The following is a 25,211-nucleotide window of genomic DNA, read 5'->3' on the forward strand; positions in this document are numbered from 1 at the left end:
GTTTGATTTCATTTGGCTACATCCTCTTCCCTCATCAATGTGACTTTTCAACTAATTCAACTAAATGTAAAAAAAAAAAAAAAACAGTTCTGCTATTGGAATTGGTCATAATCAGTTTGATTTAACAAAATGTTGTTGCTTTGACAGTTTCACAGTCAATTCCTGTATTTTGTAGACATCTTAGGACCCTTGTTTGATGCGTTTCTGTTTTTGGGAGGATGGAAGAGGGGATTTCAACAGTAACAGTTTATAAAATTCAGGATGTTTTCATTGTTCTGATATAACAATATGTATTTTGCTTTATAATATTTGTTTATGCTTGTCTTGTGTTGGACCCCAGGAAGAATAGTCTTCACTACGGTGATAACTAATGAGGATAATAAAAAGTAGGTAAAAATGTTGCAGGTTATAGTGAGAGGTTTGTTTGTTTTTGTTGAAAGCAACACGAGTAATGACATTTGACAGAAATTTCAGATATGTTAATTTACAGTGAATACAATTTGTTTTTGTACCAAGTCTCAACAATATCAAAGTAAACTCAGTATCGGTAGTCATGGCACTGAGCGAAATCAAACCGTATTAAATCATGCCGTATCAGATCACATATAAACACATCAACTCACAGTTTACTATTGACCTGCTTTAAGAGGATTTTTATTCTATTGACTTGTTGACGCCACAGTGAGCTTCAAATCTAACTCCAGTGTAATCAGGACAAATTCAACCAGAACACCCAAGACAATACTGCAAGATGAAAATGCTTCCACAACCGTTCCTTCAACCAACCTGAAGCTGAGATGGAGGCCGTGGTTCGCTATCATCTTCACCGGCTGATTGCTTGTTCCAATAATGTAAGGACTAAGGAACAGGAACAACATTAGTTCAAGCTGCGTCAAATTATCACATAAATACTCTTACAGCTAGTTTCAGTCCGTGCATGTGGAGCGTACCATTTGTGATATTTACAGGTGAGAGCACCATTGACAAGTTCGCTGATGGAAGCAGGCCCGTGAATATCATCCAGAATAATGACCAGCGGTATTTCTGACGTGCTGGTTTCCCGATCGATGTGATTGGCCAGGTTGGAGAGATAAAGCTGCAGATCCTGAGGAGAGAAAGGTGAAAGAGAGAGAGATGAAAAGAAGCTGACAACATGACGCACCAAATAATCCGGTGTTGAACAGTTTCATACAGGACTTAGCTTTCTGTCACCTTGCATGACTGGCGGTGCAAGTTGAAAGTGACCACGATGCCATCAGTGACTTCGCGGGCGCTGCGGTCCACCAGGTATTCAGCCAGCCGGGAGGCCAGGTAGCTCTTACCCGTCCCGCTCGGTCCAGACAGGATAAGACGGCGGTGTTTGAGCAGCAGGCTGATGTAGTGTTGCATCATGGGTTTGGGAATGAGCGTTTCGAATACCAGGCTGTCCACACACTTCTCCTTCAAACCTGAACATAGTGAGGAAAAGTGAGAACAGACTTTGCTGTCATAAACAATGAAGTTGATAACTATCTGTTAATTACCCAGGAAAAAATTTGAATTGGTGATCAACCAAGTTTGATACTTGATATTTAAGTCCCCAGACGCTGTATGTGGCCGTCCACTGCTCCTAATGCTTAGGATGGGTTAAATGCAGAGATTGAATTTCACAATATTGTGCTGTACAGTTGTATGTGACAAATAATAAACATCTTCTTCTTCTTCTTGTAAGTGCTTGTTAAGAATTCTGTTCGTATCTAAACTCAGGGTTTCTTCACCAAGTCAAATTTAAGACTTTTTCAAGACCATTATAAATGAAATTAAAGACACATATCACGACATAAAAAAAAAAAAAAAAAAAAAAAAAAAAAAAAAAAAAAATCAATGTCAGAGTCCAGAAACATCGCTAAACTTGCACTTCCACATAGCTAAATAATAAAATCTTTTCTGAAGGAGACTCGTGCAGCCATACACTCAGCTGCAATATAAGTTGCATGTTGGTCTCATTTGTAGTCATAATGCAGCGAATTATATCTGGAGTAGTGAAAGAAAGAACTACAAAACCATGGAATAAAAAATAAAAAAAATCAAGGGCTGTTTAAAATTATTTAAGACCTGGAACACAATTCTTCAGCGAATTTAAGGCTTTTTAAGGCCTAACATTTTGATTTTGAAATTTTAGACTTTTTAAGACGCGCGGAAACCAAAAAGAACATACAATAGGAAGAGTTCAGGTAAGAAGCTGTTGAGAAAATAGATTTATATCACCTGCACCTCGCATGTCCTTTAAGCAACATGGAGTTCAAGCATTTAGCTCTGAAAATAACTTTGCATCAAGTGTAGGGAGTCTGTGCACCCCCCACCAGCCTGCAGGAGTCTAATGTTCCACCTTAACATCTATGGGGCCCATGTGATTGAGGCTGGTCGACAAGCTGGGCCTGGATGCACTGAGATCATGTTACCCAGAGCCCTGTCTGGGCGGCCGCTGCTTTCCCAGCTCTGCTAGCACTCCGCTCCCTGCATTCCTGCATGCAAAATGTGCGGAGGGGTCGACTATTAAACCCTCGACTCTCCTCACTAAATCACAGCTCTGCTTTAGAATCACTGATGTGCTCCATGTATGTACAACTCTCAAACCAAAACACTGCAGTTATTAGAAATATAATGTATACAAGTCACATACATCTGTAATAGTGGTGACAATGTTAGGTTGTAAAGATAATTAGACCAAATAAATCCGGAACTGTGGCTACTTCCAGAGAAAAAAAAAAAAAAAAAAAAAAAAAAGTTGTTAAACCGATGAGTTCATCAGCTGCCATGGGGTTATTTGAGTTTATGTTTTGGTGAATGATGAGGCCAGCTTACAATTCAATGCAACTGAATGCACGTTGGACATAGAGAAGAGTTGTAAAACAAAATAACCAACACTGGATCAGCTGGCAATAAAGAGACATGTCCACATTTAGTCTGATTAACAGACAGACAGATTTGCACTCCGTTGAGACTGGGATAAGACTGGATAAACACCCAATGTATCATATGTGTGTGGACACAGCTTTCAATCAAAAGATTTGTGGTTTCTAAATTAAACAGTGACGCAAAAACAACAGCGACATCATCCGGTGGACTTTTCCTGACAGGTGAGCGTGGAGCTCCGGGCGCTGGCGCCATGGAGGGGCGCCGTTCATCCGCATACATACTGCCCGGCCGCGCTACAGTGAAACAGACCTGGAGGTTGAAAAGTTTTCCCTTTTATCAGAGGACTAGAACATAGCAGAGCCTAAACACTTCTGGAAATGATCAACTACAAAAAGCAAGAAGGCAAGAAACCAAACTAAGTGACTATGTTTTCCATGGATTTCCTACGCTCCGTTTTAGTACCGCACACACAACAGCGCCGCACCTAACACATGCACCCCCTGGCACACACACAACAAACAGAGCTATCCGTCTGAGAATATTAACTTACAATAATTAATGTTGATGCATAATGAATAATGTTGGAATACTATTCATTATTGCATGCCGATTTTTGGGGTAATGTTGTGAAATGATGTACTAAATTAAAAAAACTTCAACGACGAAGCATTTGAATACTGATTTAGACATGATTACTATGATAACTCATTCGGGTCAGCCCTATCTTATACGTCACATTTGTCCACAGACCTTTCAGGGCCACTGTGATGCTACTGGGGCCTCGGGACATGCAGCGAGAGGGCTGGGTTTCTGGACCTTCTCCTCCCAGCACTCTCTTAATATGGCCCATACTGTAACTGTAGATGGAGTCTGTAGACAGGCCCAGACTAGAAGTGGGGTCCACCTTGGCTATGTACACCTGGAATGAAAAGAACAGAACATGAGAACCTGGTTAATCTGTCCAAATAGGATTTAGTGTGTGCAGACAGACAGTGCCCCTTGTGATGTTTTGGCACTAACTACCTTCCAATACAGGTCAATGGTGAGACCTGGATAACCTTGTTAAATGACCTGCCAACCTCCTAAAGTAAATTCAAATACCTCTTTTACTAAGTTTGTGCCTCGTCATAAATCAAGAAGTTGAACATGATTCCATATGCTATTTCTGCATCGTAGTGTGCAGCAGTAGAACTCTTTGAAGGAACAACATGCTAAATTTAATGTGACAGCAGAATCATGCTTGTTGCAAATTGTACATTGAGTCCTTGGACCGGTTATATTGAACAAAGTTGTCAGAACAAGGGCAACTCACCTTGAAAGCCTGGCTGACAGCTGAGTCCAGCATGGGCCAGTCCATTCTGCCATTCACCCTGACAGTGCCGACAAAGAAATCCTGCTGTTTGACCTCCTGTTGATACAAAGTGCAACGGACAGGCAAAACAGACATTTAAAATCATGTTTATTGGTCTGAAGAAAGAAAGATGACAAGCAACATACTTACATCTTTAAAGACGTGTAAATCTGCAACACAAATCACCACCCTAACACGGTGATCATCCCTCTGTGAGGAAAGACTGAGGAAATCTGCAGAGTGGACGTCTGCTGAGGAGTAAATATATACAAATAGGACAGAAACCGAAAAGAAAGATTATGTAACATCTGTGACACAAGTTAAAAAAGAAAAAAATCTAATATTGCACAGACTGCTGAACATAGCTTAGCAGGTTGTAGTAGTAAATTCATGTGCACAAATTAGTAAACTGTGAAGGATAAAAAAATAAAATAAAAAGGAATTTAGAAGCAAGGAGCAATGCTGTATAAATAAATCTTATTTTATATGGCAAGCAGGTTTTATTTTAATTATATGATTTGGCATTTCATTTTCATACCCTGAATCAAAGCACTGATTAATAATTGGTATTGGAAAAATAGTGAAAATACTAAAATATGTTTTTGTTTGTACATGGTGCATGATTAACAGGCCAGGAGTAAAGTACAAACTACAAATATCTACATTGCACACATTTGCACATAAATCATAACAAAATGATTACGTGCTGTAAATGTGGTATAAGAAAGGCAATCCAATCAATTCCATTCATACTGTAGTTTCAAGAACACACCAGATGGTATTCACAATGAATCCATTTTCCATTACATGTGTGTCAATACTAATCTAAGTGCTATGCCTACTTGTCGAGCACAGTGGTGTCACCATTCTGACTCCACATTGTCAACAGGTCAGAGACTAAACTGTACCTGAGCTGCCACCCTCACTCAGCCCTCTGCTGTAGCTTTTGGGCATGTGCATGGCTACGGACTGTCGAGGTGATAAACTTCCCAAAGCAGTGAGACCTGAGGACTGGGAGACAGAGCTGGAGGGTCCAGGAGATGGACAGGGGGACAGACCACCCGTCTTCAGATGGTCGTTCTCAGCCTTCAGGTTCTCCACTGTCGACTACAGACAAAAATCACTAATCAATAAGTGTTACAAGAATTTTCTTAAATTGCAGTTCCATTTACATAATACAGCTTTAGTGAGGTTTTTCTGAGTGCATGCTAAAATGTTTGAGAAACTGGCATAACTAAATTTAAACACATTACCTAGCACAAGCCCAAACAATAAAAGAGGGAAGACTTGAAAGATTACATACATACCAATTGTACCTATCTCACACAAAGTTTGGCATCCTATCTAGTCCACACAGGTAAACCCCAAAACCAAGTAAAATTTTGGGAGTAAAAAAAAACATAAATTTATAACATAAAATATCAAAAGGAACATATTACACATACCTGCATGTTGGTCATGGCCTCCTGCAACTGCTCCAGCTGATGGGCAGAGCTCAGAGCCTCCAGGCGGATGTCTGTTAGTTTGCGCTCCTTCTCCCACAGCTCTGTACGCAGTTCTGTTACAACCTTATCATCCCCCACCTCGTCTCCTTCACAGAGTCTGGAGATATTCAGTTCAAAGAGCACAACATTAGAGACGTATGAAGGTAGCAAGGATCATCAGACTGACCGCTAACTTAAGGACTAGCATGGACAGAGCTGTATTAGAACCACTATCAAATTATCTTAAAATTAAACACAGATACAGCAACATATGTGTGCAGACAGCATAGTAATAATCTACTGTGTATCCACATCCATTTTTGACAATGATATCTAATGTATTATAACACGATATATTGGGATTTACTGAACTTTCTAGTTTAAGAGATTATTGCAGGGAGAAGTTTACCCTGATGATGATGTTGAGGCTGATGATTTCATTGACAATGCAGGGTTGTTTCCACCATGGTGAACTTTGGGGGAGGAAGGTGCAGAGGATTCTGGGGTGGAAATTTCCTCAATATCAGCATACGGCCCTGACGGCTTAGAGCCCTTCTTACTAAAGGCCTTGTTAAAGGAGCTGCGTAACTGCACAGAGAAGAAACATGAGGCTGAAATAAATAACCTTACAATGAACAAGCAATTCTTAAAAGCATTTGTGTTGAGCTGCTTCCTTCAGACACACCAAGTTTCTTGTTAACCTTCTGGTACACACTGTATTTTTTTTTAATTCTTAATTTATGTAGCCACCTAGTTAAAATATATTTGTATGTGGCCGGGTAAGCTCAGCTGGTAGAGCAGGCACACGCATATAGAGGTTTCCTCCTTGATGCAGCGGACCGGGTTTGACTCCGACCTGCGGCCCCCTTTTTTGCAGGTCATTCCCCCTCTCTCTCCCCTTTCATGTCTTAATCTGTCCTGTGGAAATAAAGGCCTAAAATAATCTTAAAAAATGTATATCTATCTATAATTCTTTTTTTTTTTTTACAGTGGGCAGACAGAAGTGTCCAACCCTAACTTGGTATAATTTTACATTTGCAGGAAAAAAAAAAAAATGGATAGCCCAACACAGTCACAACACATCAGTCAATGATGCTCAGCACACATAGTTGAGATGTGTTTCTGAAAACCATCTCCATGTAAATTTTCTATACAGTAACACTTATCTTTATTGAACCGTTTGATGTCAACAGTACAACAGTACAGTTTAATGGAGGGCCGATTACATCAATACATACAACCATGATTCTGTAATTTAATTTAAAAAGGTATACTAAGCAGGATAAAACAATATATTACAAAAGCAATCCCTCTCAATCATCTCTAATGACCCACTAAAAGTGGGTGGGTGTCTGTATCTGCAGAAACCCTGCCCTCTGCCTGTATTTTCCTATTTGTTTCTTATTTTGCTTTGTTCGGGACGTTTATGGGCGTCAACATAGTCTTTGGGCCCCGCATGGGGGTGTAACCCCCAGCCAATAACTGCACCCAGGTTGTACAGCCCGTTCAAACTGCTGTGTTTGTGCTGCTGTGTGTCATTTAAGCAACATGATGTAGCCCCGCATCACACAAAATCTGGCAAGATTATTTTTTGGGCTTTTCTGCCTTTAATTTTTGACAGGACAGCTAGGTGAGAAAGGGGAGAGAGAGGGTGAAGACATGCAGGAAGTTGTCACAGGTCGGATTTGAACCCTGGACCTCTGCGTCGAGGCATAAACCTCTCAGTACATGTGCGCCTGCTCTCCCCACTGAGCCAACCCGGCCACCTGCTTATATACCTTAACAGTTTAATATGATCAAACACTGTACAAAAGTGATTCTGTAAATCAAGAAAGAAACAGACAACAGAACGTTTCCAAAGGTTTCACAAGTATGTCTCATTAAGTGCATGCAGACTGGAGAAGGGGAGGGGGGTTCAGGGTTTATTTACCGTGGCAACAACACTTACCTCAAAGACCTAAAATAAAAAAAAGCAGGGCAGCATGAGGGAGAGACCAGAGTCATACTTAATAACAGATTTGGATCAAGACAGGACAAGAATGACACACACGCACACACATGCAGGAAAACAAAATAGAGCAGCTGACTGACTTATTTTTTTGGGATCAAATCAAATAAACAATACAAACTGACAATAACCCCACAGCTCATCTACACACTGGGCCAACTGAGCAAAAAAATCCTTGGATCTTAACTCTTGAAATGTGATGATAACAACAACAACAACAACAACTATCACTAAATGTGCTCAAAGTTTGATGAATTTGACATTGATGAGATACCTGACCAATTACAAACCCAGACAAGCTGAATGGTTCAATTAAATAGCTTTCATCCCTTTCACTAATGAACTGAAAAAAAAAAAAAAAAATAACATCTGATTCATAACCTACTGCAAAATAAAAAATAGTATTTCTAATCAGTGGGACCTCTAGATTCTGCCTGTGTGCGCTCTCTCACCCAGCCCTTTTTCTTCTTCTTCTTGGCCTCCTGCTCTTTGAGACTACCCAGACTAGAGTGGCTGGAGTGGCTGGTGTGGCTGGTGTTGCTGGTGAGGCTGGAGATGCTTTCTGAGGAGTTCTGGCGTTTGATCAGCAGTTCTACATTCCAGGAGAAAAAAAGAAAAAGAAAAAAAAGAGCACACTGAATATCGGGAGGGGAAGCTTTTTAAAAGTCCCACCTTCATCTTTGCATGTGTCTGGTTTTTGTACATCCGCGGCACATTCTGTACCTTTAGGTGTGATGTCTGGATTACTGAGAGCCCCCTGAATGATTTCTTGGGCCTCTGTGTTTTTGACCCTCAGAACCTCGATGGTATCCTTCAGCTCAGTGAGCTCAGAGTCCTGAAAAAGGAAAATATCAACATGTGTTCATACTAGCTTACAGTCTGGTAACCGAACCAACATTCTTCTAAACCGAGGATTGTGGAATGTCTATCTGCTTCAAAACACGGATGACGGGGGTTGTGTTCAATGGCTGATGACAAAATGGAAATCCTGCTATACGAACCTTTGACTCACAACTCATTTCCAGGACAACTATGTCCCCTGGTAGCTTCTCTTTCACTGACGGGATCTAATATAAAGCAGTTCAACCATGATCAGTCTAATGTTTCATCATCATCATCATCATCATCATGTATTTGTTGAGTACAGTATGCAGTGACACTATTTCTTTAGAATTATATTCATGGCTTGTTTCCTTAAGGGTCACGGTTAAATAATAAATGCAAACTGCCACACATGTCACAGGAACAGTCATTGATATCGTGAGAGATACCTTTTGCTCCGAGGAGACCGACAGGGTCTGCAGGCGTGCCGTCATCAGCGCTAAACTCTGCTCAAATGCCGCTACCAGATTAGCCTTTAGAGGAAGACACAGAGGTAGAAGGAGGCAGAGAGAGAGCGAGAGAGAGAGAGAGAGTGGGGGGGTTGAGACAGCAGACAGGTATGAGTCACTGGCTGCATGGAATCGGTCTGCAGCCTCACAAGCAAATGGCTTTCTCCTTCTGCTGGAAGAGGAAGGAGGGGATGGAGTAGTGGACAGCTGTGGATGATGTCAGAGATGAAAGAGGACATTAGGGTAATGGTGATGAGGGAGGAAAGCGATGCTGCGCTGAGGGACAAACCTAGTCAACCTCAAGTAGCATGTTTTACATTTAGGGTAGGATGTCTCGAACTATTTCTGCCTGATGATGGAGAGAATCATTAGAAATCATCTAAAAGCCATGGCTGACACCATCGTAATGAATATGTTAAGAAATAAAGACAACTTCTACATGATGATTTGTTGGAATGATGGTTTTGTTGGGTTTAGTTTCTTATTTTGGTTTGATAGTGTCTAGGTCTGAAAGCACATTGTGTGCTAGGTCTGAGTGTGTTCCCTTCTTTTGTTAAATATGGCCAGCCTATCGTTCCCTTCATTATTTCTTTTTGTGGGTAAGCTTGCTTTGGTATTTCTTTAAACGGTTAGTCGTATGCATCTGTTTGAATGATGTTATTGACGTAGTAAAAGCAAGCCTTTCAGGGGGTTGTAACAGTCTTAACGATTCAATAGAAAATGCAATTAGCTATTCACCTTTTCCTATCAGCAGCTGTAAAGTGTGTTGCATCACCTGAAAGTCCTATGTCCAATATGTTTAACTGCATTTCTCTCTAATGTCTATAAGTTGTATCCCAAAGGTTCATATTTGCGGTATCGTTTTAGCCTTTAAATCTAAGAAAACTAACAGGAATCATCAGAAACTGGTGCTGAGAAAAATAGTTGGTAAATTAATTTGTCATTTACCAAAAAAAGAATAGACAATAATTTTGATAATCGTTCGAGGAATTTATCAAGCAAATATGCCAAATTTGCTGTTTTTCGCAGCAGATCCTCAGATACAGTATAATTGTTGAATGATTGTAAAAAAAACTGTTGATATAAAGACACCAGCTTGGGCTCTAATAAATCATGCTGATCATTTCCACTTTGTTCTGACATCTCAGACTCTAAATGAATCGAAATAATAGTCAACAGATTAATAGATAATTGAAAGAAAATTAATAATTAGTTGCCAACATGTCAACAGGCTTCAAGGTTGGCGAGGAGGTCAGCTGTTCCACGCAACGAGCCCAATGGATGACAGCAACTCGTCAGCTTGACGTCCACTCACAATCATGCAGAGAGCTCTCTGGAAGCAACAGTCCAACAAACCTGGCCTAGCTGCTCCACCCAGCATCCAAAGGTGCGGGTCAGCGGGAGGCAGGCAGGGGGAAGCAGCGAGTCCAGCAGTCAATACGTCCAAGAACGTAAAAGAGAGGGACAGTGGCGTTAGGCGTGGGATCAAACTTACTATATAGTAAAAACATAAACAGTCACTTAGTACAGTGGTTCTCAAACTTTTCTCAATAATGTATCCCCCTTTGAAATATTTTTTAGTTACGTACCCCCTGACGAGTGCAAAGCCTTTTTGGTAGAACAAAAGGCTATATAAAGAGGTACATTACAGCTCTATCACCATTAGGGTCTGATTTACTTAACAAGCTTGTAACTGAAACACACTTAAATGTTACTTCAGATGTTTAGAATCCATAACGTTAATTAATTAACAATCCATAATAATGAATTATGCATAACTGATATATTTGAAATGAACATTTCTAAAAGGAATCTCACATACCCCCTGCAGTACTCCAAAGTACCCCTAGGGGTACACAGACCCCCCATTTGAGAAACACTGACTTAGTATGTTCAAAATGCCCAGGTTAGTTGATAGTTCAGCAACGGCAGCGGGTTAAATGTGCAATAGGAGACTGTAGTTCATACTGGTTGTCTATTAGATCAGGATCAGTGGTGAGGTGGTGTTAAAGTAAAAGTTGAGTGTGATGGAAAAAGCCAGACTCAAGCACTTAGAAGCTGCAGGGTGAGAAGAAGCAGGGGCTGAGATTTGTTCAGCTGGTTCAGTCAGTTAAAAGCAAGTTAAGGGTTAAGGTTAAATGGGTGTATCAAGATCGCAAAGCTGAAGGATTATAGCAACAGTGGAAAGATGTGAGTGGCAGAAAGAGAACTGGAAATATGGCATGTCTGCAGTAAGACCAAAGTTGTCTAGTGGTTAGAGAGCTAACCATAAACCGCAACTGGGCACCTTTTTTTGTATGTTGCTTTCCCTTCGTTTACGGTCATCATCCTACTCTGTCAGCCATCAAATAAAGGCATAAAATGCTAAAAAATATAATTTAAAAAAGCTTGTGTTGGTAAATCCTAGATATGTTGCAACTGGTTGTCCTTAATCCCCGCAAGTCAGAGTGAGGCCAGAGTTATGCCTCAACATCCAGAGTCATCAAGTGATCCTCTTTTTTTTTTTTTTTTTTTTTTTTTTTTTTTAGGTGAGCAGGGTTTCGCACCATATCTTCCCCACATCTCACCCTCACAAAAATGCAGGGCAGATATTAGATGCAGCTGTAAAAAGGGGTTTCTGTATCTCAGTTAGTTGTGGGGTACAAACTCAATGGTTGGGTCCGAAATTCCATACTAACATGCTATTTAGAGGCTAAGGCTGGTTACACACTGCCTGCGTGGCGTTTCTGCTGCATGTCAGCTGCGTGGATTTTTCTGTCTTTACACACCAGAAACGTGTCTGACGCGGTGCTGCTGCTGCTAGCCTTGTCTGGACACATGTATGTTTCCCATTGATAAAATGAAATACCATGTTAAACATAAATATATACTGATTTGATTACAGCAAAGACAACGTCAGCAGTATTTACGGCAAAATAGGCTACAGAATATTTTGTTCTGTATTGACGTGTGCAATATTAGAAAATCGATTTAAAAAAAAAATTACATTTATATCTGCATTTATATCAAAACCTAGAGACTTTCAAACAACATGTCATTTATTAATATGTATTTGTGTCTAAACGACATATAAACATCTTTTCCTATTCTATTTTGTAGTCACTGTTCCATTACCTCTATTGTTACTATTCCGCCACTGTTCATCACATCCCCAACTGGCACCGTCAGACACCGCCTAGCAAGAGTCTGGGTCTGCCGAGGTTTCTTCCTAAAAGGGAGTTTTTCCTCGCCACTGTCGCAATAGCTACTGCTAATGCTTGCTCTTGAGGGAATTACTGTAATTGTTGGGGCATTGTAAATTATAAAGTGTGGTCCAGACCTACTGTATCTGTAAAGTGTCTCAAGATAACTCGTTATGATTTGATACTATAAATAAAATTGAATTGGAAACGCTTCCAACACGCTTGCGTGTCGCGTGAAAAATAGGCGTTTAACTGTTAGTATAGTTATTTACCGATTTCAGTAATTTAAGCATTATCTGGCAATGCCCGCTAAAGCTGAGATCGGCAGAGGTTACCATGCTTATGCGTCTCCAACGGCAAAGAGGTTCTCAGGAAGTGACGTTGAAAATGACAGCTTAGTGTGTCCGAAAAGATAAACACTACTGTTTAGTTACACAAAAGTATGTTGAACGATAGCATCCAAATTGAATATGTAGTGCAGAGTAGAGTTGCAAATTTCTGAAACTTTCCATGAAAAGTTTAGTTGGGGAATTTTGGAAACATTCCAATTCCTTGGGCTCAAATGCAGTAGTCTTCAATCAGCTTCAATCTGATGCTGATGAAATGATCTGTGCGGTGGGTGTGGCCTCAATAGCCCTGCAGTAGGTTAAGTAGTAGCCTAAACCATTGACCTTTAGCTTAACATATGAAGGTAGCTAGCATGCTGCCTGTGATTTACTATAGTTATGATCATATGCGTGCTAAGCTAACCATCAGCACTGTCTATTGTTTCCAGCCTATCAAGAACAAGTGGGCTATACAATTAACACACATAGGTTAATAGCAATGGGTTATGTATTACACCCCCCTCCCGTATTTTAAAACTAAATGTTGGCAAGTATATAGCAGCCTATGCTGATTACTGCGGGCATGCATGTCATTGGGGGGACATTCAACTGAAGTTGCATTAAATCAGGTTGTTTTAACCAAGATTATGCTGCAAGATGGTTTTTATTCAAACTACATTTAAGTTCCCTATTATAGACCAACAGTTTTATAACAAGCAATATTAAAAATATTCAGTTTATTCCCATTCATTTCCATGGAAAGTTTCCAACTTTGAAAATTCCCGGAATTTTGCAACCCTAATGCAGAGTATGCGATTTCATACGCAACCAATGACTAAGAGGAGGTGTCATCTACGTTTTGGATTGATCACACTCTGATAAAAGTTCTGGCATGCATCCAACACACAAACAAATTAGCTTACCAAAAGAGGCCAAAAGGGAATCTTAAAAAAAAACATATCATACATACATTGGCACTAAGCTGCATGGTCAAGTCGGCAACCTTTTCCTGGGAAGACTCCAGCTCTCGCCTTAACTTGCGGATTTGCTGTGGACAAATTGAAAAGTAAGCCCCAGTAGTATGGACAATGTAGTATACAATACCTTGGACAAAAAGCCAGAAGTGTTGTTAATAAAGTTTTGATTATGATAATGCCGCAACTGAATGTGTTGTTTTGTTTGGTTAGCTTAATAAAGAATATGCAAACAACAAAATATGAAAGACACCGACATGACAGTGGGTAAATACACTCCAAGCCAATAGAAAATGTTTTATCAAGGGATGACAGTGGATTTCAGCACTTTTCTCATGCACTGGGAATTGTATGAGGTCTGAGAATGTCTTTACTAAATGTTAGCAGGTGGTGCTGATGGATAAAGAGCATCAGGGATAAAACTAAAATTAAATGAGTTATGAGATCCTGAGTTAAGAGATCCGTGGTCACAGACTTCACTGAGCACTGTTAACATCATCTGGTGAACGGACCCGTTTCAAGGAAATGACTGACAGATGATGCAGAGAAAAGGCACAATGTGAGTTGAAGAGTCATGGCACGTTGGCCTTACCTCCCCTTGTATCCTCTCCTCATTCTAAAGTAGGCATGGTGAAAGCAAATGAACAATAAAGGATATGGTAGAGCGTTAACTTCAGGGGCAGTTACTACTTATCCACAGTAAAAGGGACGTCACTGAAGTTGTATGGAGACGGCTATGTTGGAATACACAGTTGGAATAGGTACCGAATAACTGCCCAATCACAGAATGCAATACAAGGTCACTAAGTGGTTTATAACCAACTAGGGAAGACTGTAAGGTCACTTAATATAATGCATGCAAGGTTCCCCTGCATGCTAAAAATAAAAAGTCCAAAAGTCCATGAATCATTATGATTAAAGCAATTTTCCTGTATTGGAGAAAACAATTCTATGCTGTACAAGCTTTCCTAAATGATCGCTTTGCTTCTTGAAGACACAGGACAGTGTGTAAACGGTAGTGACAAAGCATTAAACTCCAGCAAAAGTAAAGTAGGATTGGACTGTACATATTTGACTGTATCTACTCACCGAAGAATAGTTGGATGAAGCATTGGACGCCAAAGAGAGCACAGAGCCATGCACTGAAACAGGCAAGGTGGAGATTTAACTTAATATTAAAAGTAACTTTCATTTAAAGAAATTTACTAAGTTACCCAAGTACTTAAGAAATGCTAGTAATCAGGGATGTCGCAAATAAATGACTAAGACATACTGACATACAGACTGCCTACACTCCTGTTTTTCCGTTTTTTTTAGCCCGGACCCCTCCCGGTTTCTCCCGGGAAACTCCCGTAATTTGCCTGGCCCAAGATCCTTTATAAATAATCGGCCCAATATGTTTGTCTAATGTTGACCAGTTGCCAGATTTTGCATGACAACGACATCCTATTCACACAATCCGAACACCATATACAATTTTCAACCCGTTTGTCACCTCAACCTGGCAACCTGTAACCCAGTTGCGCAGTTGATCTCTGCGCAAGCTTTCGTAGAAAGTTCAGATCTGAAAGCGAGCCAACAAAAATGGCAGGTGAAGGTGGGCGGTGTTCCCGTAAAGAAATCAAAATATATCTGTAAATTTCAACAGTGTTGGGCGCAACAATTTACATGCGTCTTACATAGTCATATCGACAACCCCCACGCTTTTTGTAAGGTGTGTCGCATTGATTTTAATGTAGCGCACGGCGGGGAAAATGACATTTAAACACAGCGGGTCTTAAAGTACACTTAAGGCAATGAAATATATCACACTCAGTCACACAATTCAAAAATATCAATAACAGGCACATTCACAGACATGAGTTAAGAGTTTGATGTAAACCTTTGTTATTGCATTGAAATACATTAAGAACTTGGAGCTAGCGGTCGAATGTGTATAAAAACGCCTGTAAATTATCTGAGAGTGAAAGCAGGTTTAAATTATTGGTGGAAGGTCTCATGGTTTGTTTACATTTGGTCCACAGATAGAGCCTATAACTCCTTACATAACTTACTATTAATGTAAAATTCTGTCCTGTTCTGACATTTTGAGTAATAGTATGTGTGCTGACAGCTTTGTTTCATTTGAGGCAATGTTGGGCGACTCCCCTGCAGAGGGGCCGGCTGAGCAGGCTCACCATCATCTCCGGGTTCACGGAAAGACCCGCAACGCATCATGCTTTTTGGCCGGTCAGCCAGGGACATACTGCTGCCCAGGGGGGAGGATCCATAGAGATCGCAGGCTGACTCACTAGGTGGGCCTATGCTGTTGGAGCGCGATATCCTCGGGGTGCCACTAGTAATTGGGGCAACTATAGACATAAAAGAGTTTGGAAACACGGTAAGTGACAGATAAAAACTGTAGGATGCAGTTCTGTAGAGAAACACACACACACACACACACACACACACACACACACACACACACACACACACACACACACACACACACACACACACACACACACACACAAACACAAACACACACACACAATCTAGGTATAGCACCCTTATTCTGATGACTAAGAGAAAGGCAACACCACGGTTCCACAACAGTCAAAGAGATAAAAATAGCCTGACATGTCTACATGACTTTAACTCAAGTCTTTTTCTTTTCTTATCCTATCTTGAATAAGTGCCGATGCGGCATAGTAATATTCAGCGTATTGAAATCTGACACCATAATAATTTGCCATCACTTCATGGTTCAGGCATGACTGGATCCATTTATTGACAACTTGTGTCAACATCTCTTAACTGCAAAACTATGCCAGACTTTCCTCTCCGTGTGAACTTAATATCCCTGTCCTTAATAATAAGATGGATGGCTTATCAAAGACCTCATTAGTTACAAAGCTCAAACAGTGAGTGTTTTTAGAACTTGGCAGCCAAATGGAGCAATGGAGCAGACTCACCCACGTTGGTGAGGGGAGCCTTGCCGGAGGAGGGGTGGAGAGGGCGGGTGGGAGAAGGCAGCTGAGGGGGGCTATCGCTCTCTGTCATGCTGACTATGTTGTGGGAGTGGCGCCTTCCAGGTTTGCCGTCACTCTCTGACAGGCTCGAGCCATAGCGTCTGAGAAAAGAAAAGTCATTTTAACTCCAAACAATGACGATATAGCACAGTGTGAGATTTCAAATAGATGCTTGGACGTACTCTAATCCTTTCTTCGGCAAGGTATTTCTGTCTGTTTGCAAGCTGTAAAGAAGAGAATAAAAACATTATTCGAAAAGGATAAACAGTAATTGTGAATAATTCTTCTCAGAGCCTTACATAAACACTATCATTAATTTATTCATCTCAAGTTTTGTCATAGGACCTGCATAACACCCGAATAAGAGATATCAGGGGTTTATCTTCTAATACATTTTGTCCATCTTTCCCATCTGGCACACTGGGCACTTTCATCAAACGCAGCGTGGGATTGGCTAAAAGTGAAAATTTTTTGGCAGGGAATATTTCAGACCATCTCCACCTTGACAGACAGGCACCTTGAAATTTTCCGATAGATCCAGCCCTCCATCTTCTAAATGACACCTCAGACATTCTGTTCCCGGAAAAGGCGCATAAAATATGGTGGGCTGGTATGTCTGCTGCCAAGAAACTTATAGCCCAATGTTGGATGTCTTCACACTAAAACAGTAGTCCAACTGCCTACTGGACATTTAGTTCAGCTGCTGGGATAAATGCAGACTTCTTCTAGTATTGGTTGATAGGAAGATGGAAAAGTGGCACTGAAAGGCTTTTTACTCAAATAACTAATTTTCTTTCTATTTACACCTCTGATACCTCAATGCTAGATATTTCCCGAGATGAGACATACCTATCTGTGAGGTTGAGGGATGTCCTGCTTCCAGCTCCCCAGGTTCCCGTACCCCTCTCTTCCTTGTCATGGATCTCAGTTCTGACAAACCTCGCGCTGGAAGCCACGCTCATCTGGAGGGGCAGAGATTCCATGCTGCGGTGCATGCCGGACAGCTTGGGGTAGAGCAGCGGCGATCCGCTCAGACTCAGGCTTTCACTGGTGTAGGAGCTGGGGGAATCGATGTGGAGCACAGGCGCTGGGCTGGGGGTGAGGCGGGATGAGGTGTGGGAACCAGCCAAGTCCTGCAGCTTGGAATACGGGGGGACTTTGGGCGGGAGGTCGTGGATGGTCACACAGGAGTCGAGACTGTTGAAGTTCATCTTGTCCACGTGAGCCAAGCTGGTTGGACGACCCAGAGACTTAGTGTTCAGCATCCTAGGGATCAGTCATAAAAAAAAAAAAGATGATGAAATATAGAAACAAGGCTTTTTTTTTTTTTAAGATTATTTTTGGGGCATTTTCAGCCTTCATTTTGCTGAAGACATGAAAGGGGAGAGAGAGGGGGAACGACATGCAGCAAAGGGCCGCATGTCGGAGTCTAACCTGGTCCAGCTGCGTCGAGGAGCAAACCTCCATATATGGGCGCACGCTCTACCAACCGAGCTATCCGGGCGCCCAGTTCATTTTCTAACTTCTCTACTTTCAGCCATTTATAGCCAGGCAGATAGTTGTGGTTGTATTTGCTAAGGTTTTGAGAATTCTACCTCTAAATTTCAACAGCAACATGAACCCATAAAAACATTGTTCCTATTACTGTAAAATTACTCAAATTTAGGAGTCTAAGCGGTTCATAGTGAGGTCTGTGGATTGTTTAGAATAACTAGGACACGGTTTGTGGAAAGAGCTATTGCTATTGAATTTTTCAAAATGTGATTTTTTTTAATCCTGTAGGTCTATCGTGGTGGTGTATTAGGCCAAAGCAGAGATCCTGAGCATATAAAAACAAAAAGCTCCTGTACCTGCATGGCTAGATACAACTAGAGAATAAAAACTGATGGAAAAGTAAGACCTCTAGATGCCACTAGAGGTCAGAAAGATCTTAGTTTTTTTGTGTGTAATTTGGGTAAACCAACCCTTTAAAAGTAATATTTAAATGAGACACCTTGGTGTGGTGGGTGATGACAGTTCAGGGTATTTGCTGCTGCCGGTCCGTCTCAGGCCGTGCAGTTTCACAGTGGACTCTCCTGTGGACTGAGTCTCTCCTTTCAGAGAACCACAGTCTCCGTCGGCACCCACAGCCTTGGCTTTGGCTCTCTCCTTCTCCTTCTCTCGGTCTGTCATGTTCACCGGGCCTGTGCTCGTTCTGTTAGACATCTTACTGCTGCAGCTACCGGGCTCTTTCATCTTGGGGCCTGTGGAGGCCATGGGCACAGGTTTCAAACTCAACAGACTGGGGTCAATGGTACCGCTGACAGGCCGAGGTGCAGGGCGACCGATCACACTGAGCGTGCTCGATTTGGCCGGTCGAGGCAGGCTGCGGTACTGAATACTGTTTCGGGCGTTGGGCCCCAAGAAGCTCTGCTCACTGCTGGCGTCAAAACTGTTTTTTCGACCCGACGGTGTACCTCCTCCCACAGGCTTCACCGGGATGCCAGAGGACTTGGGGGTTTTCCCCACAGTAGCAGAGCCACTGGAGATGGTGGTGCCCCCTGCTGTCATAACAGTGGCGGTACCGGTGGCCGTTGGCTGTTTCTTGTAGCCAAAGGAGGCTCCAGCTGTGGGTTTAACTAAACCTGACGGGGGCTTGCGGTGCTCTCCGTGATGATCCCTGCCAGCGTCTGAACGAGACCGTTGTAGACCAGCAGTTTTGAGGGAAATCCTGGATTTATCCAGTGGCTTCTCACTTTTAGGGGCTACATAAAGAAAGATATTGTATAGTTGAATAACACCATTATGGCAATTTAAATAACAATTACATGTCTTTAAATGAAAGCAGCAAGAATGTTTGGGCTGCTCGGTTTGTCCTGTTGCCACCATGAACCGGACATGAATAAGCTACTTAAAAACAGAAGGATAGATGATAAATGGACGGAAAGACTGAATGGGTTGATGGGCAAGTAAAACCAGTAATTTGGGGCTAACAAAAATAAAAACAACCCCACTCAAATAACTGGAACTGGAATGGATAATCAGCACCATCATGCATCATTTCTCTTTAACTAGACCTTCACACTTTAACACCTTCACAAAAAAGAAAATGTATATATCCTTCCAGCCACTACAGATGAGATACAATATTAGCAAGAAACATCTGTATTTACTGTGCTTGGAGATCATGTGTGTGTCCAGGACATCAAATGTGACCTACGAACGGATTCTGACTAAAAAGGGTCTTATTTGAAAAAAAGAAATGTCAAACCATATCATAAAGATATGTCCAAGTGATATAATCAATCCAAATCTGATCTGTATGGATCATTAAAGTGAAAGAACAGATCTGGCAAACATGTGGAGATTGAAAGATTCATTAAAGGATAAGGGTAAAGGAAATCTTTTTTTCCCCTGTAAAACTGCAGCCAACATACATACAATCAGGTCTAATGTTAATCGCTTGTGTTTAAAGCTTGATTTTAGCTTTAGCTGAGGAAATTAAAATGAAAGGCCAAGAAATGTTGGTATTGGAACTCAATTTTAACCTATCATTTAATCATGGCATGTTTTGTCGGGGATTAAATACATTTAGTTGCTGCAGATGGCAGACACAGTGTCTCTGCAGACATGTACAGTAACCGGCTTTTAGATAATTGCCGAAACATGGCTCTGGGCTTTAAGCTGCAGCTTTTTTCTTTTTTTTTTTTCCCCACAAATCAAAACCTTGCTTACGCTAAGGGGGACACTTCTGTATTCATCTTGACACTAAGCAGATATCTGCCTTGGCTGCTCTACAAACAGTCTGTTTTTTTACATTTGGATACAGCATACAAAGAGATAATTGATGACATAGATTTAGTAGTTGGAAGAGATAAACCAAATTTCAGTAGGAGAGGAATAGTAGAGAAGAGAAGAGGCAGATAAAAGTATGAAAAGTGAGAATATACTATTAGATCTTACCTGCAACTTTTAACGTGCTCTGAGAGGTATGGGTTATGGGGGAGGTCACGCCTATAGGAGGATTACGACCCTTCTTGAAACTTCCTGGATGACCCAAGCTTTGAGGCTTCCTCAGTTCTCCTTTACACCCTGTATCTTCGCTAAGGCTCGGAGGCTTCTTTCTCCACTTGCTTGGGGCCTCCGACTTGAGACTCCCCGTGTCATAGCTGCAACTATCAAGCTTGTGGACGGTTTTGCCATCCTCGCTGTACCAAGAAAGTCCACTTTCCACCAGGGAGCGCTTCTCTGCATCAGTGCGGAGCTGCAGAGAGAGGAGCAGGGAAGAGGCACAGTGTGGGTAACCATCAGACATGGTCTGTGTTATCTAAGGAATTGAATGTCCTCTGTAATCCTTGTTTCATCTCAGCTGCATTCCAGTGGGAAGGAGGGAGACAGACTCCCAGACCAAGCAGATAAAATTAAAAAAAACAGAGGAAGACAAAGAAAACAAAAACGTGTTTATGGATTTAACACTTTTAGAGAAAAAAACTAACACACTAAAGAATATTACAGAAAATGTAAGAATAGAGGACAGCTTGAGCCTTTATTTTTGTAATGTAAGACAGCTCCACTGTAATAGAAAAACTATCATGTGGGGCGTTGAGGAGGTGGCACTGAGGACAAAATTGAGCATGCTGCTTCTTGGCACCCTATTAATGTAATATAAAGCGACAGATGGCTCATTGAGGAGCACTAATGTTCATTCCTCCCTCGTGAGCATTCTGTAAGTAAGCAAAAAGATGAAATGTTTACCTTTGTAAAAGGTAGAAACCACTACCACTTATCAAAGGTGAACATGAAACAAGTTTGATCAAATTTAAAGATTCCATCCAGACATATTTTTACATTATTTGTAAAAAAAAAAAGTTAATTTACCTTGTTAAAACTTCTTGAAATGACATCTACTTCTTCTCCATTATTGAAAAACTCTAAATATTTGTCACTAAATCGTACCCTTAAATGCATGTGTTAAAGTTTAAGGTGAGCACAGAGAAATGTTCCACCTTCAGATGATCCTCAAAACTGCCTCCTAGTGTAAAACTCTGCACATGCATCATTCTGCACAGTGCAGGTCAAACATTCAAGTGAAGTAACAATAAGCAAAAGAACACATTTTTTACTGAAAAGGGGCTTTAAAGGCTCAGTGTAACTTACGGAAGGTAACTTGTAATTTTCTGAAGAGAACAAAGAGAGAACAGTGATTCTTCCGCAGATTTAAAGATCGATTTTCTCTTTAGTTTCAATTTAAAGACAGATGTGAGGTCTGTGGTGCCTTTTTGTGGCCTTGCCAAAACAAAGAACCGCATTGAAGAAATGCTTCAAGTAATACGGCTTGGGTGGCAAACTTAAGCGCTGCTTTCACAAAAAAAAAAAAAAAAAAAAAAAAAAAAAGCAAGATAAAATGAAAGCCAAACTTGTCACAGATGGTTAGGTAGAGTATTTCAGCTCACCATAGCAGAAGAGTTGCGTCTGGATCCCAGGGGTGTGGTCGGGAGGGAGTTAAGGGAGGAGCTGACGTTGAACTCCTCTGAGCTGAGGTTCTCCGAGCCATCGCCGTCACCGTCGCTGAGCCCACTGCTGATGGAGCTGCTCTCATCCCAACTGAAACAAGACGAGGCATGACCACTTAGCAAAAATCAAGTAAATGGCAACCATGTGAATCAACGTACAACGTAGGTAAAGCAGAGAGTAGGGAGAAACGGCTGGCAGCAACAGTGATACGTCCATCTGTCTGCAGTAAGCGGTCTCTGGAGGTGGCCAAATGCTCAGACTAGCAGGTAATTCCAACATGGCTGCAGCTGCTTTGATTCATCTAATCCATCGGAGCATCCAGACCATATGGTGACCAAAGCTTCAACAGCGGAGCTTTCAGTTTTAATGAAATAAAGTATGCGTTCATTAACCCTTATTGTCGCTGCCATGTATTTGCTCCAAAACGTTTTTAAATTATTTTCTGGTATTTGTATATAGCTTAGATAACGGTGCCAGAGGTTGTAAACTTTTGCATTCATTTTGAAGAATCCAGAATCTGTGGCTCCATATAATCCATTCATGTGTTTTCTGGAACTTTCTTCAGCCAATATAATTTACCATTCAAAAACTTTACAAAAAGGGAATGAATGAAGCTTTTAGCAAACCACTAAAGCTTATTTTGGGAACTCATAGCTGAACAACTAACAGTTGCAATAAAATGGTCAGTTTGGACATTTCATTTTAAGCTTTTTTTTTTTTTTTTTTTTTTTAAATGAACTGTCCAAACTGACCATTTTATTAAAAAAATAAATAAATAAATAGATCGATCGATCCTGGTTCAACCTTAAAATACAGTTATGAACCTGAAAATGAACATAATATGGGCGCTTTAACAAATCCCAATTACAGCAAAGCTAGCAGTTTTTAAACAGGGGCCAACACACTGCAACCTTTAACTGTTCTTCAAGGGAAACTTCACAGGATATGCTGATAAATCATGTTGTATGAAAAGTATGGTGGCTGACAGCTCAGAGTTTAAGAAAGCAGTCTGGTATGCTCTAAAGAAGCAGGATGAAGGGGAATCAGAGTGACATGTTTCTAACCCATCCCTGACCTTTCCCTCCACCCCACGATGAAGTCCTGCGTCTCCCTGAAACAGATGCTGCCAGACTGGCCTCTCGTGTGAGGAAGACAAGCACAGCCTAAAGAAACGGCTCACTGGCCATCAGGTCTCTAGATACACGATGATATTTGAATACATTTAAAATGCAGATCACTGTGTGGAGTTCAACAAGAGGTGTAGCCTCTCAGTCAACCAAAATGTCACATGAGGATTAAACAATTCCCAGTCAGAGGGGAGTTTAAAATTGAAGAGGAAAACATTTTTGATGAGCTTTAAAAAGAGCAATAATGCCATGTTGAATTTAAAAACGATATCTCCAGAGAGCTAAATGCGAGTCCAACTCAGATTTATATAATTATGTTCCCCATCATTACTACTGGCAACCACAGGTGGTAATCGAATTTATGTTGGCGCACAAAAATGTGGCTCAGTGGAAAAGGTAAATTATTAAGACCCTTTGAAGCTGAGTCACTGCATGAGCTGAATTAGTTATTTTTGCTTTCCTTACTAAGCTGAAAATGATCTTTGTGGCTCTGCAGTCTGCAATTAGCAGAGGCATGGAACACGGAATTGCATAGAAAAACACAGCAAGACAAAAATGGCCCATACACGTTCAGAAATGGATTTAATCACATGGCTGTGGCCGAGTTGTAGTCGCAGTTGTAAAACAAAGAAGACGCTTACCCTGACACTTTGGTTTTAAGCATTCTGATGCACAAAAGCAACATTTGGGTGAAGTGATTTGTGGCCCTAGATACATGACCTCAGCGGCGGAGTTTGACATGAACAGGGAAAGACCGAAGATTAATGTTCGATTTGAGAATTTTGAAATGCATTTACATACCATCAGTAAGTAGAAAAATTTTGATTTACATTAAGCCCAAGATGTTTGTGGTATGTTTGAACAATACCACCTCTGTCAGGGGTGACAGAAAGGCCATGAATAACCCCACAGGGATGACAGCCTAAGAAGAGGCAGGGGGACCTGTGGGCTGTTGATATTACAAGCCAAAAGTGTCTGCTCTTAAGGGAGAGATCTAGACAGGGGGAGGGTGGGAGTACACCAGCAAAGTGCATACTTCATACATAGGGTGGCAATTAACTTTTTTGTTTTCTGTGGCACAACTCCAGCGTCTCTGATTTGTGTGTCTGTGCTATTATGTGAGTGGGGTTGCTGTGAACACGTTTGGATTTAAGAAGAGGGATGATTGGTTTACAATCATTGTCCAGACCTGGATCTTACAGCATCACACACACACACACACACACACACACACACACACACACACACACACACACACACACAGCAAGCTGCTTCCAAAATGTAATACATTACACTGCAAAGATACTGTAGATGAACACAAAAAACAAGCACAGATGACATTCTATGGAGATTTAGAGCTTGAACTGCTAGGCTCTGTCTACCCTATTGTAGCTACAAAACCAGTAGAAATAGCACACAGCTAGTAACTTAAGAAGAATGCATCTCGCTTGTTTACTTCTGGCACTGTCTATTTTCTGCATAAAGGACAGCTCCTGGGGTGCATGCCTATGGCTGAGTAAGTGGTGAAGACATCCGCTGCAGATAGCTGTGGTAACGTTAGCAGCACGGCCGTGTCCTCAGACAATAAAATGTTTCCACAGATGTTAGAATACATCGTGCCAAGTCATTGTCAACATTCGTTCCTGCACTTTTCAGTGTTTTTATTTCATTATGCAAGTAGGCTACAAAAAAAAATGTAGCTAGTGAAAGCAGCAGATTCATCCCCTAGGCTAACGTTACTCAAGAGTATTTAATCGACACATGGTAAAATTACTTACTGCCGTTATAGTCAAACGAAAGGTCATACTTTTAAAGCCAACGAATACATCGAAAGTTATTAGCTCACAGTCAGATTTAACAACCAGAGATAGCTATATTGAGTGCAAATAAACAAAATTCACAACTTAAAAATGTCGGGAAAGTTGTTCAATGCGTCTAAACGGAACCCCGCCGTAATGAATGAAATATCTATAACGTTACCTTGGCGTAAAAAGTAAAGTCCTTCTAGCTTTTGGCATCGACTGCA

The 25,211-nt window shown here is 41.1% G+C and overlaps 1 protein-coding gene across 11 annotated transcripts in view; it reads right to left on the bottom strand.

The window, feature by feature from the left end:
- nav1b (neuron navigator 1b) overlaps positions 1–25,211 on the bottom strand; it is a 100,670-nt gene that overhangs the window by 4,698 nt on the left and 70,761 nt on the right. For 4 of the 11 annotated variants that reach the window (XM_028575761.1, XM_028575771.1, XM_028575763.1 and 1 more), the window contains 24 exons: positions 21,998–22,148; positions 20,508–20,808; positions 18,559–19,309; positions 17,415–17,831; positions 16,748–16,789; positions 16,509–16,666; positions 15,732–15,905; positions 14,644–14,696; positions 14,147–14,170; positions 13,551–13,628; positions 10,429–10,437; positions 9,013–9,096; positions 8,743–8,808; positions 8,465–8,576; positions 8,194–8,333; positions 6,143–6,321; positions 5,695–5,851; positions 5,158–5,356; positions 4,400–4,500; positions 4,211–4,306; positions 3,649–3,817; positions 1,213–1,448; positions 951–1,105; positions 787–858 (listed from right to left, as the gene is read on the bottom strand). In XM_028575761.1, the coding sequence (XP_028431562.1) occupies positions 787–858; positions 951–1,105; positions 1,213–1,448; positions 3,649–3,817; positions 4,211–4,306; positions 4,400–4,500; positions 5,158–5,356; positions 5,695–5,851; positions 6,143–6,321; positions 8,194–8,333; positions 8,465–8,576; positions 8,743–8,808; positions 9,013–9,096; positions 10,429–10,437; positions 13,551–13,628; positions 14,147–14,170; positions 14,644–14,696; positions 15,732–15,905; positions 16,509–16,666; positions 16,748–16,789; positions 17,415–17,831; positions 18,559–19,309; positions 20,508–20,808; positions 21,998–22,148 (3,924 nt within the window). The remainder of the gene's footprint in view (positions 1–786; positions 859–950; positions 1,106–1,212; positions 1,449–3,648; positions 3,818–4,210; positions 4,307–4,399; positions 4,501–5,157; positions 5,357–5,694; positions 5,852–6,142; positions 6,322–8,193; positions 8,334–8,464; positions 8,577–8,742; positions 8,809–9,012; positions 9,097–10,428; positions 10,438–13,550; positions 13,629–14,146; positions 14,171–14,643; positions 14,697–15,731; positions 15,906–16,508; positions 16,667–16,747; positions 16,790–17,414; positions 17,832–18,558; positions 19,310–20,507; positions 20,809–21,997; positions 22,149–25,211) is intronic. The other 7 variants (XM_028575764.1, XM_028575766.1, XM_028575765.1 and 4 more) reach the window with 7 other exon arrangements.

The sequence above is a fragment of the Perca flavescens genome, chromosome 4, assembly GCF_004354835.1.
Source record: "Perca flavescens isolate YP-PL-M2 chromosome 4, PFLA_1.0, whole genome shotgun sequence".
Taxonomy (NCBI): Eukaryota; Metazoa; Chordata; class Actinopteri; order Perciformes; family Percidae; genus Perca; species Perca flavescens.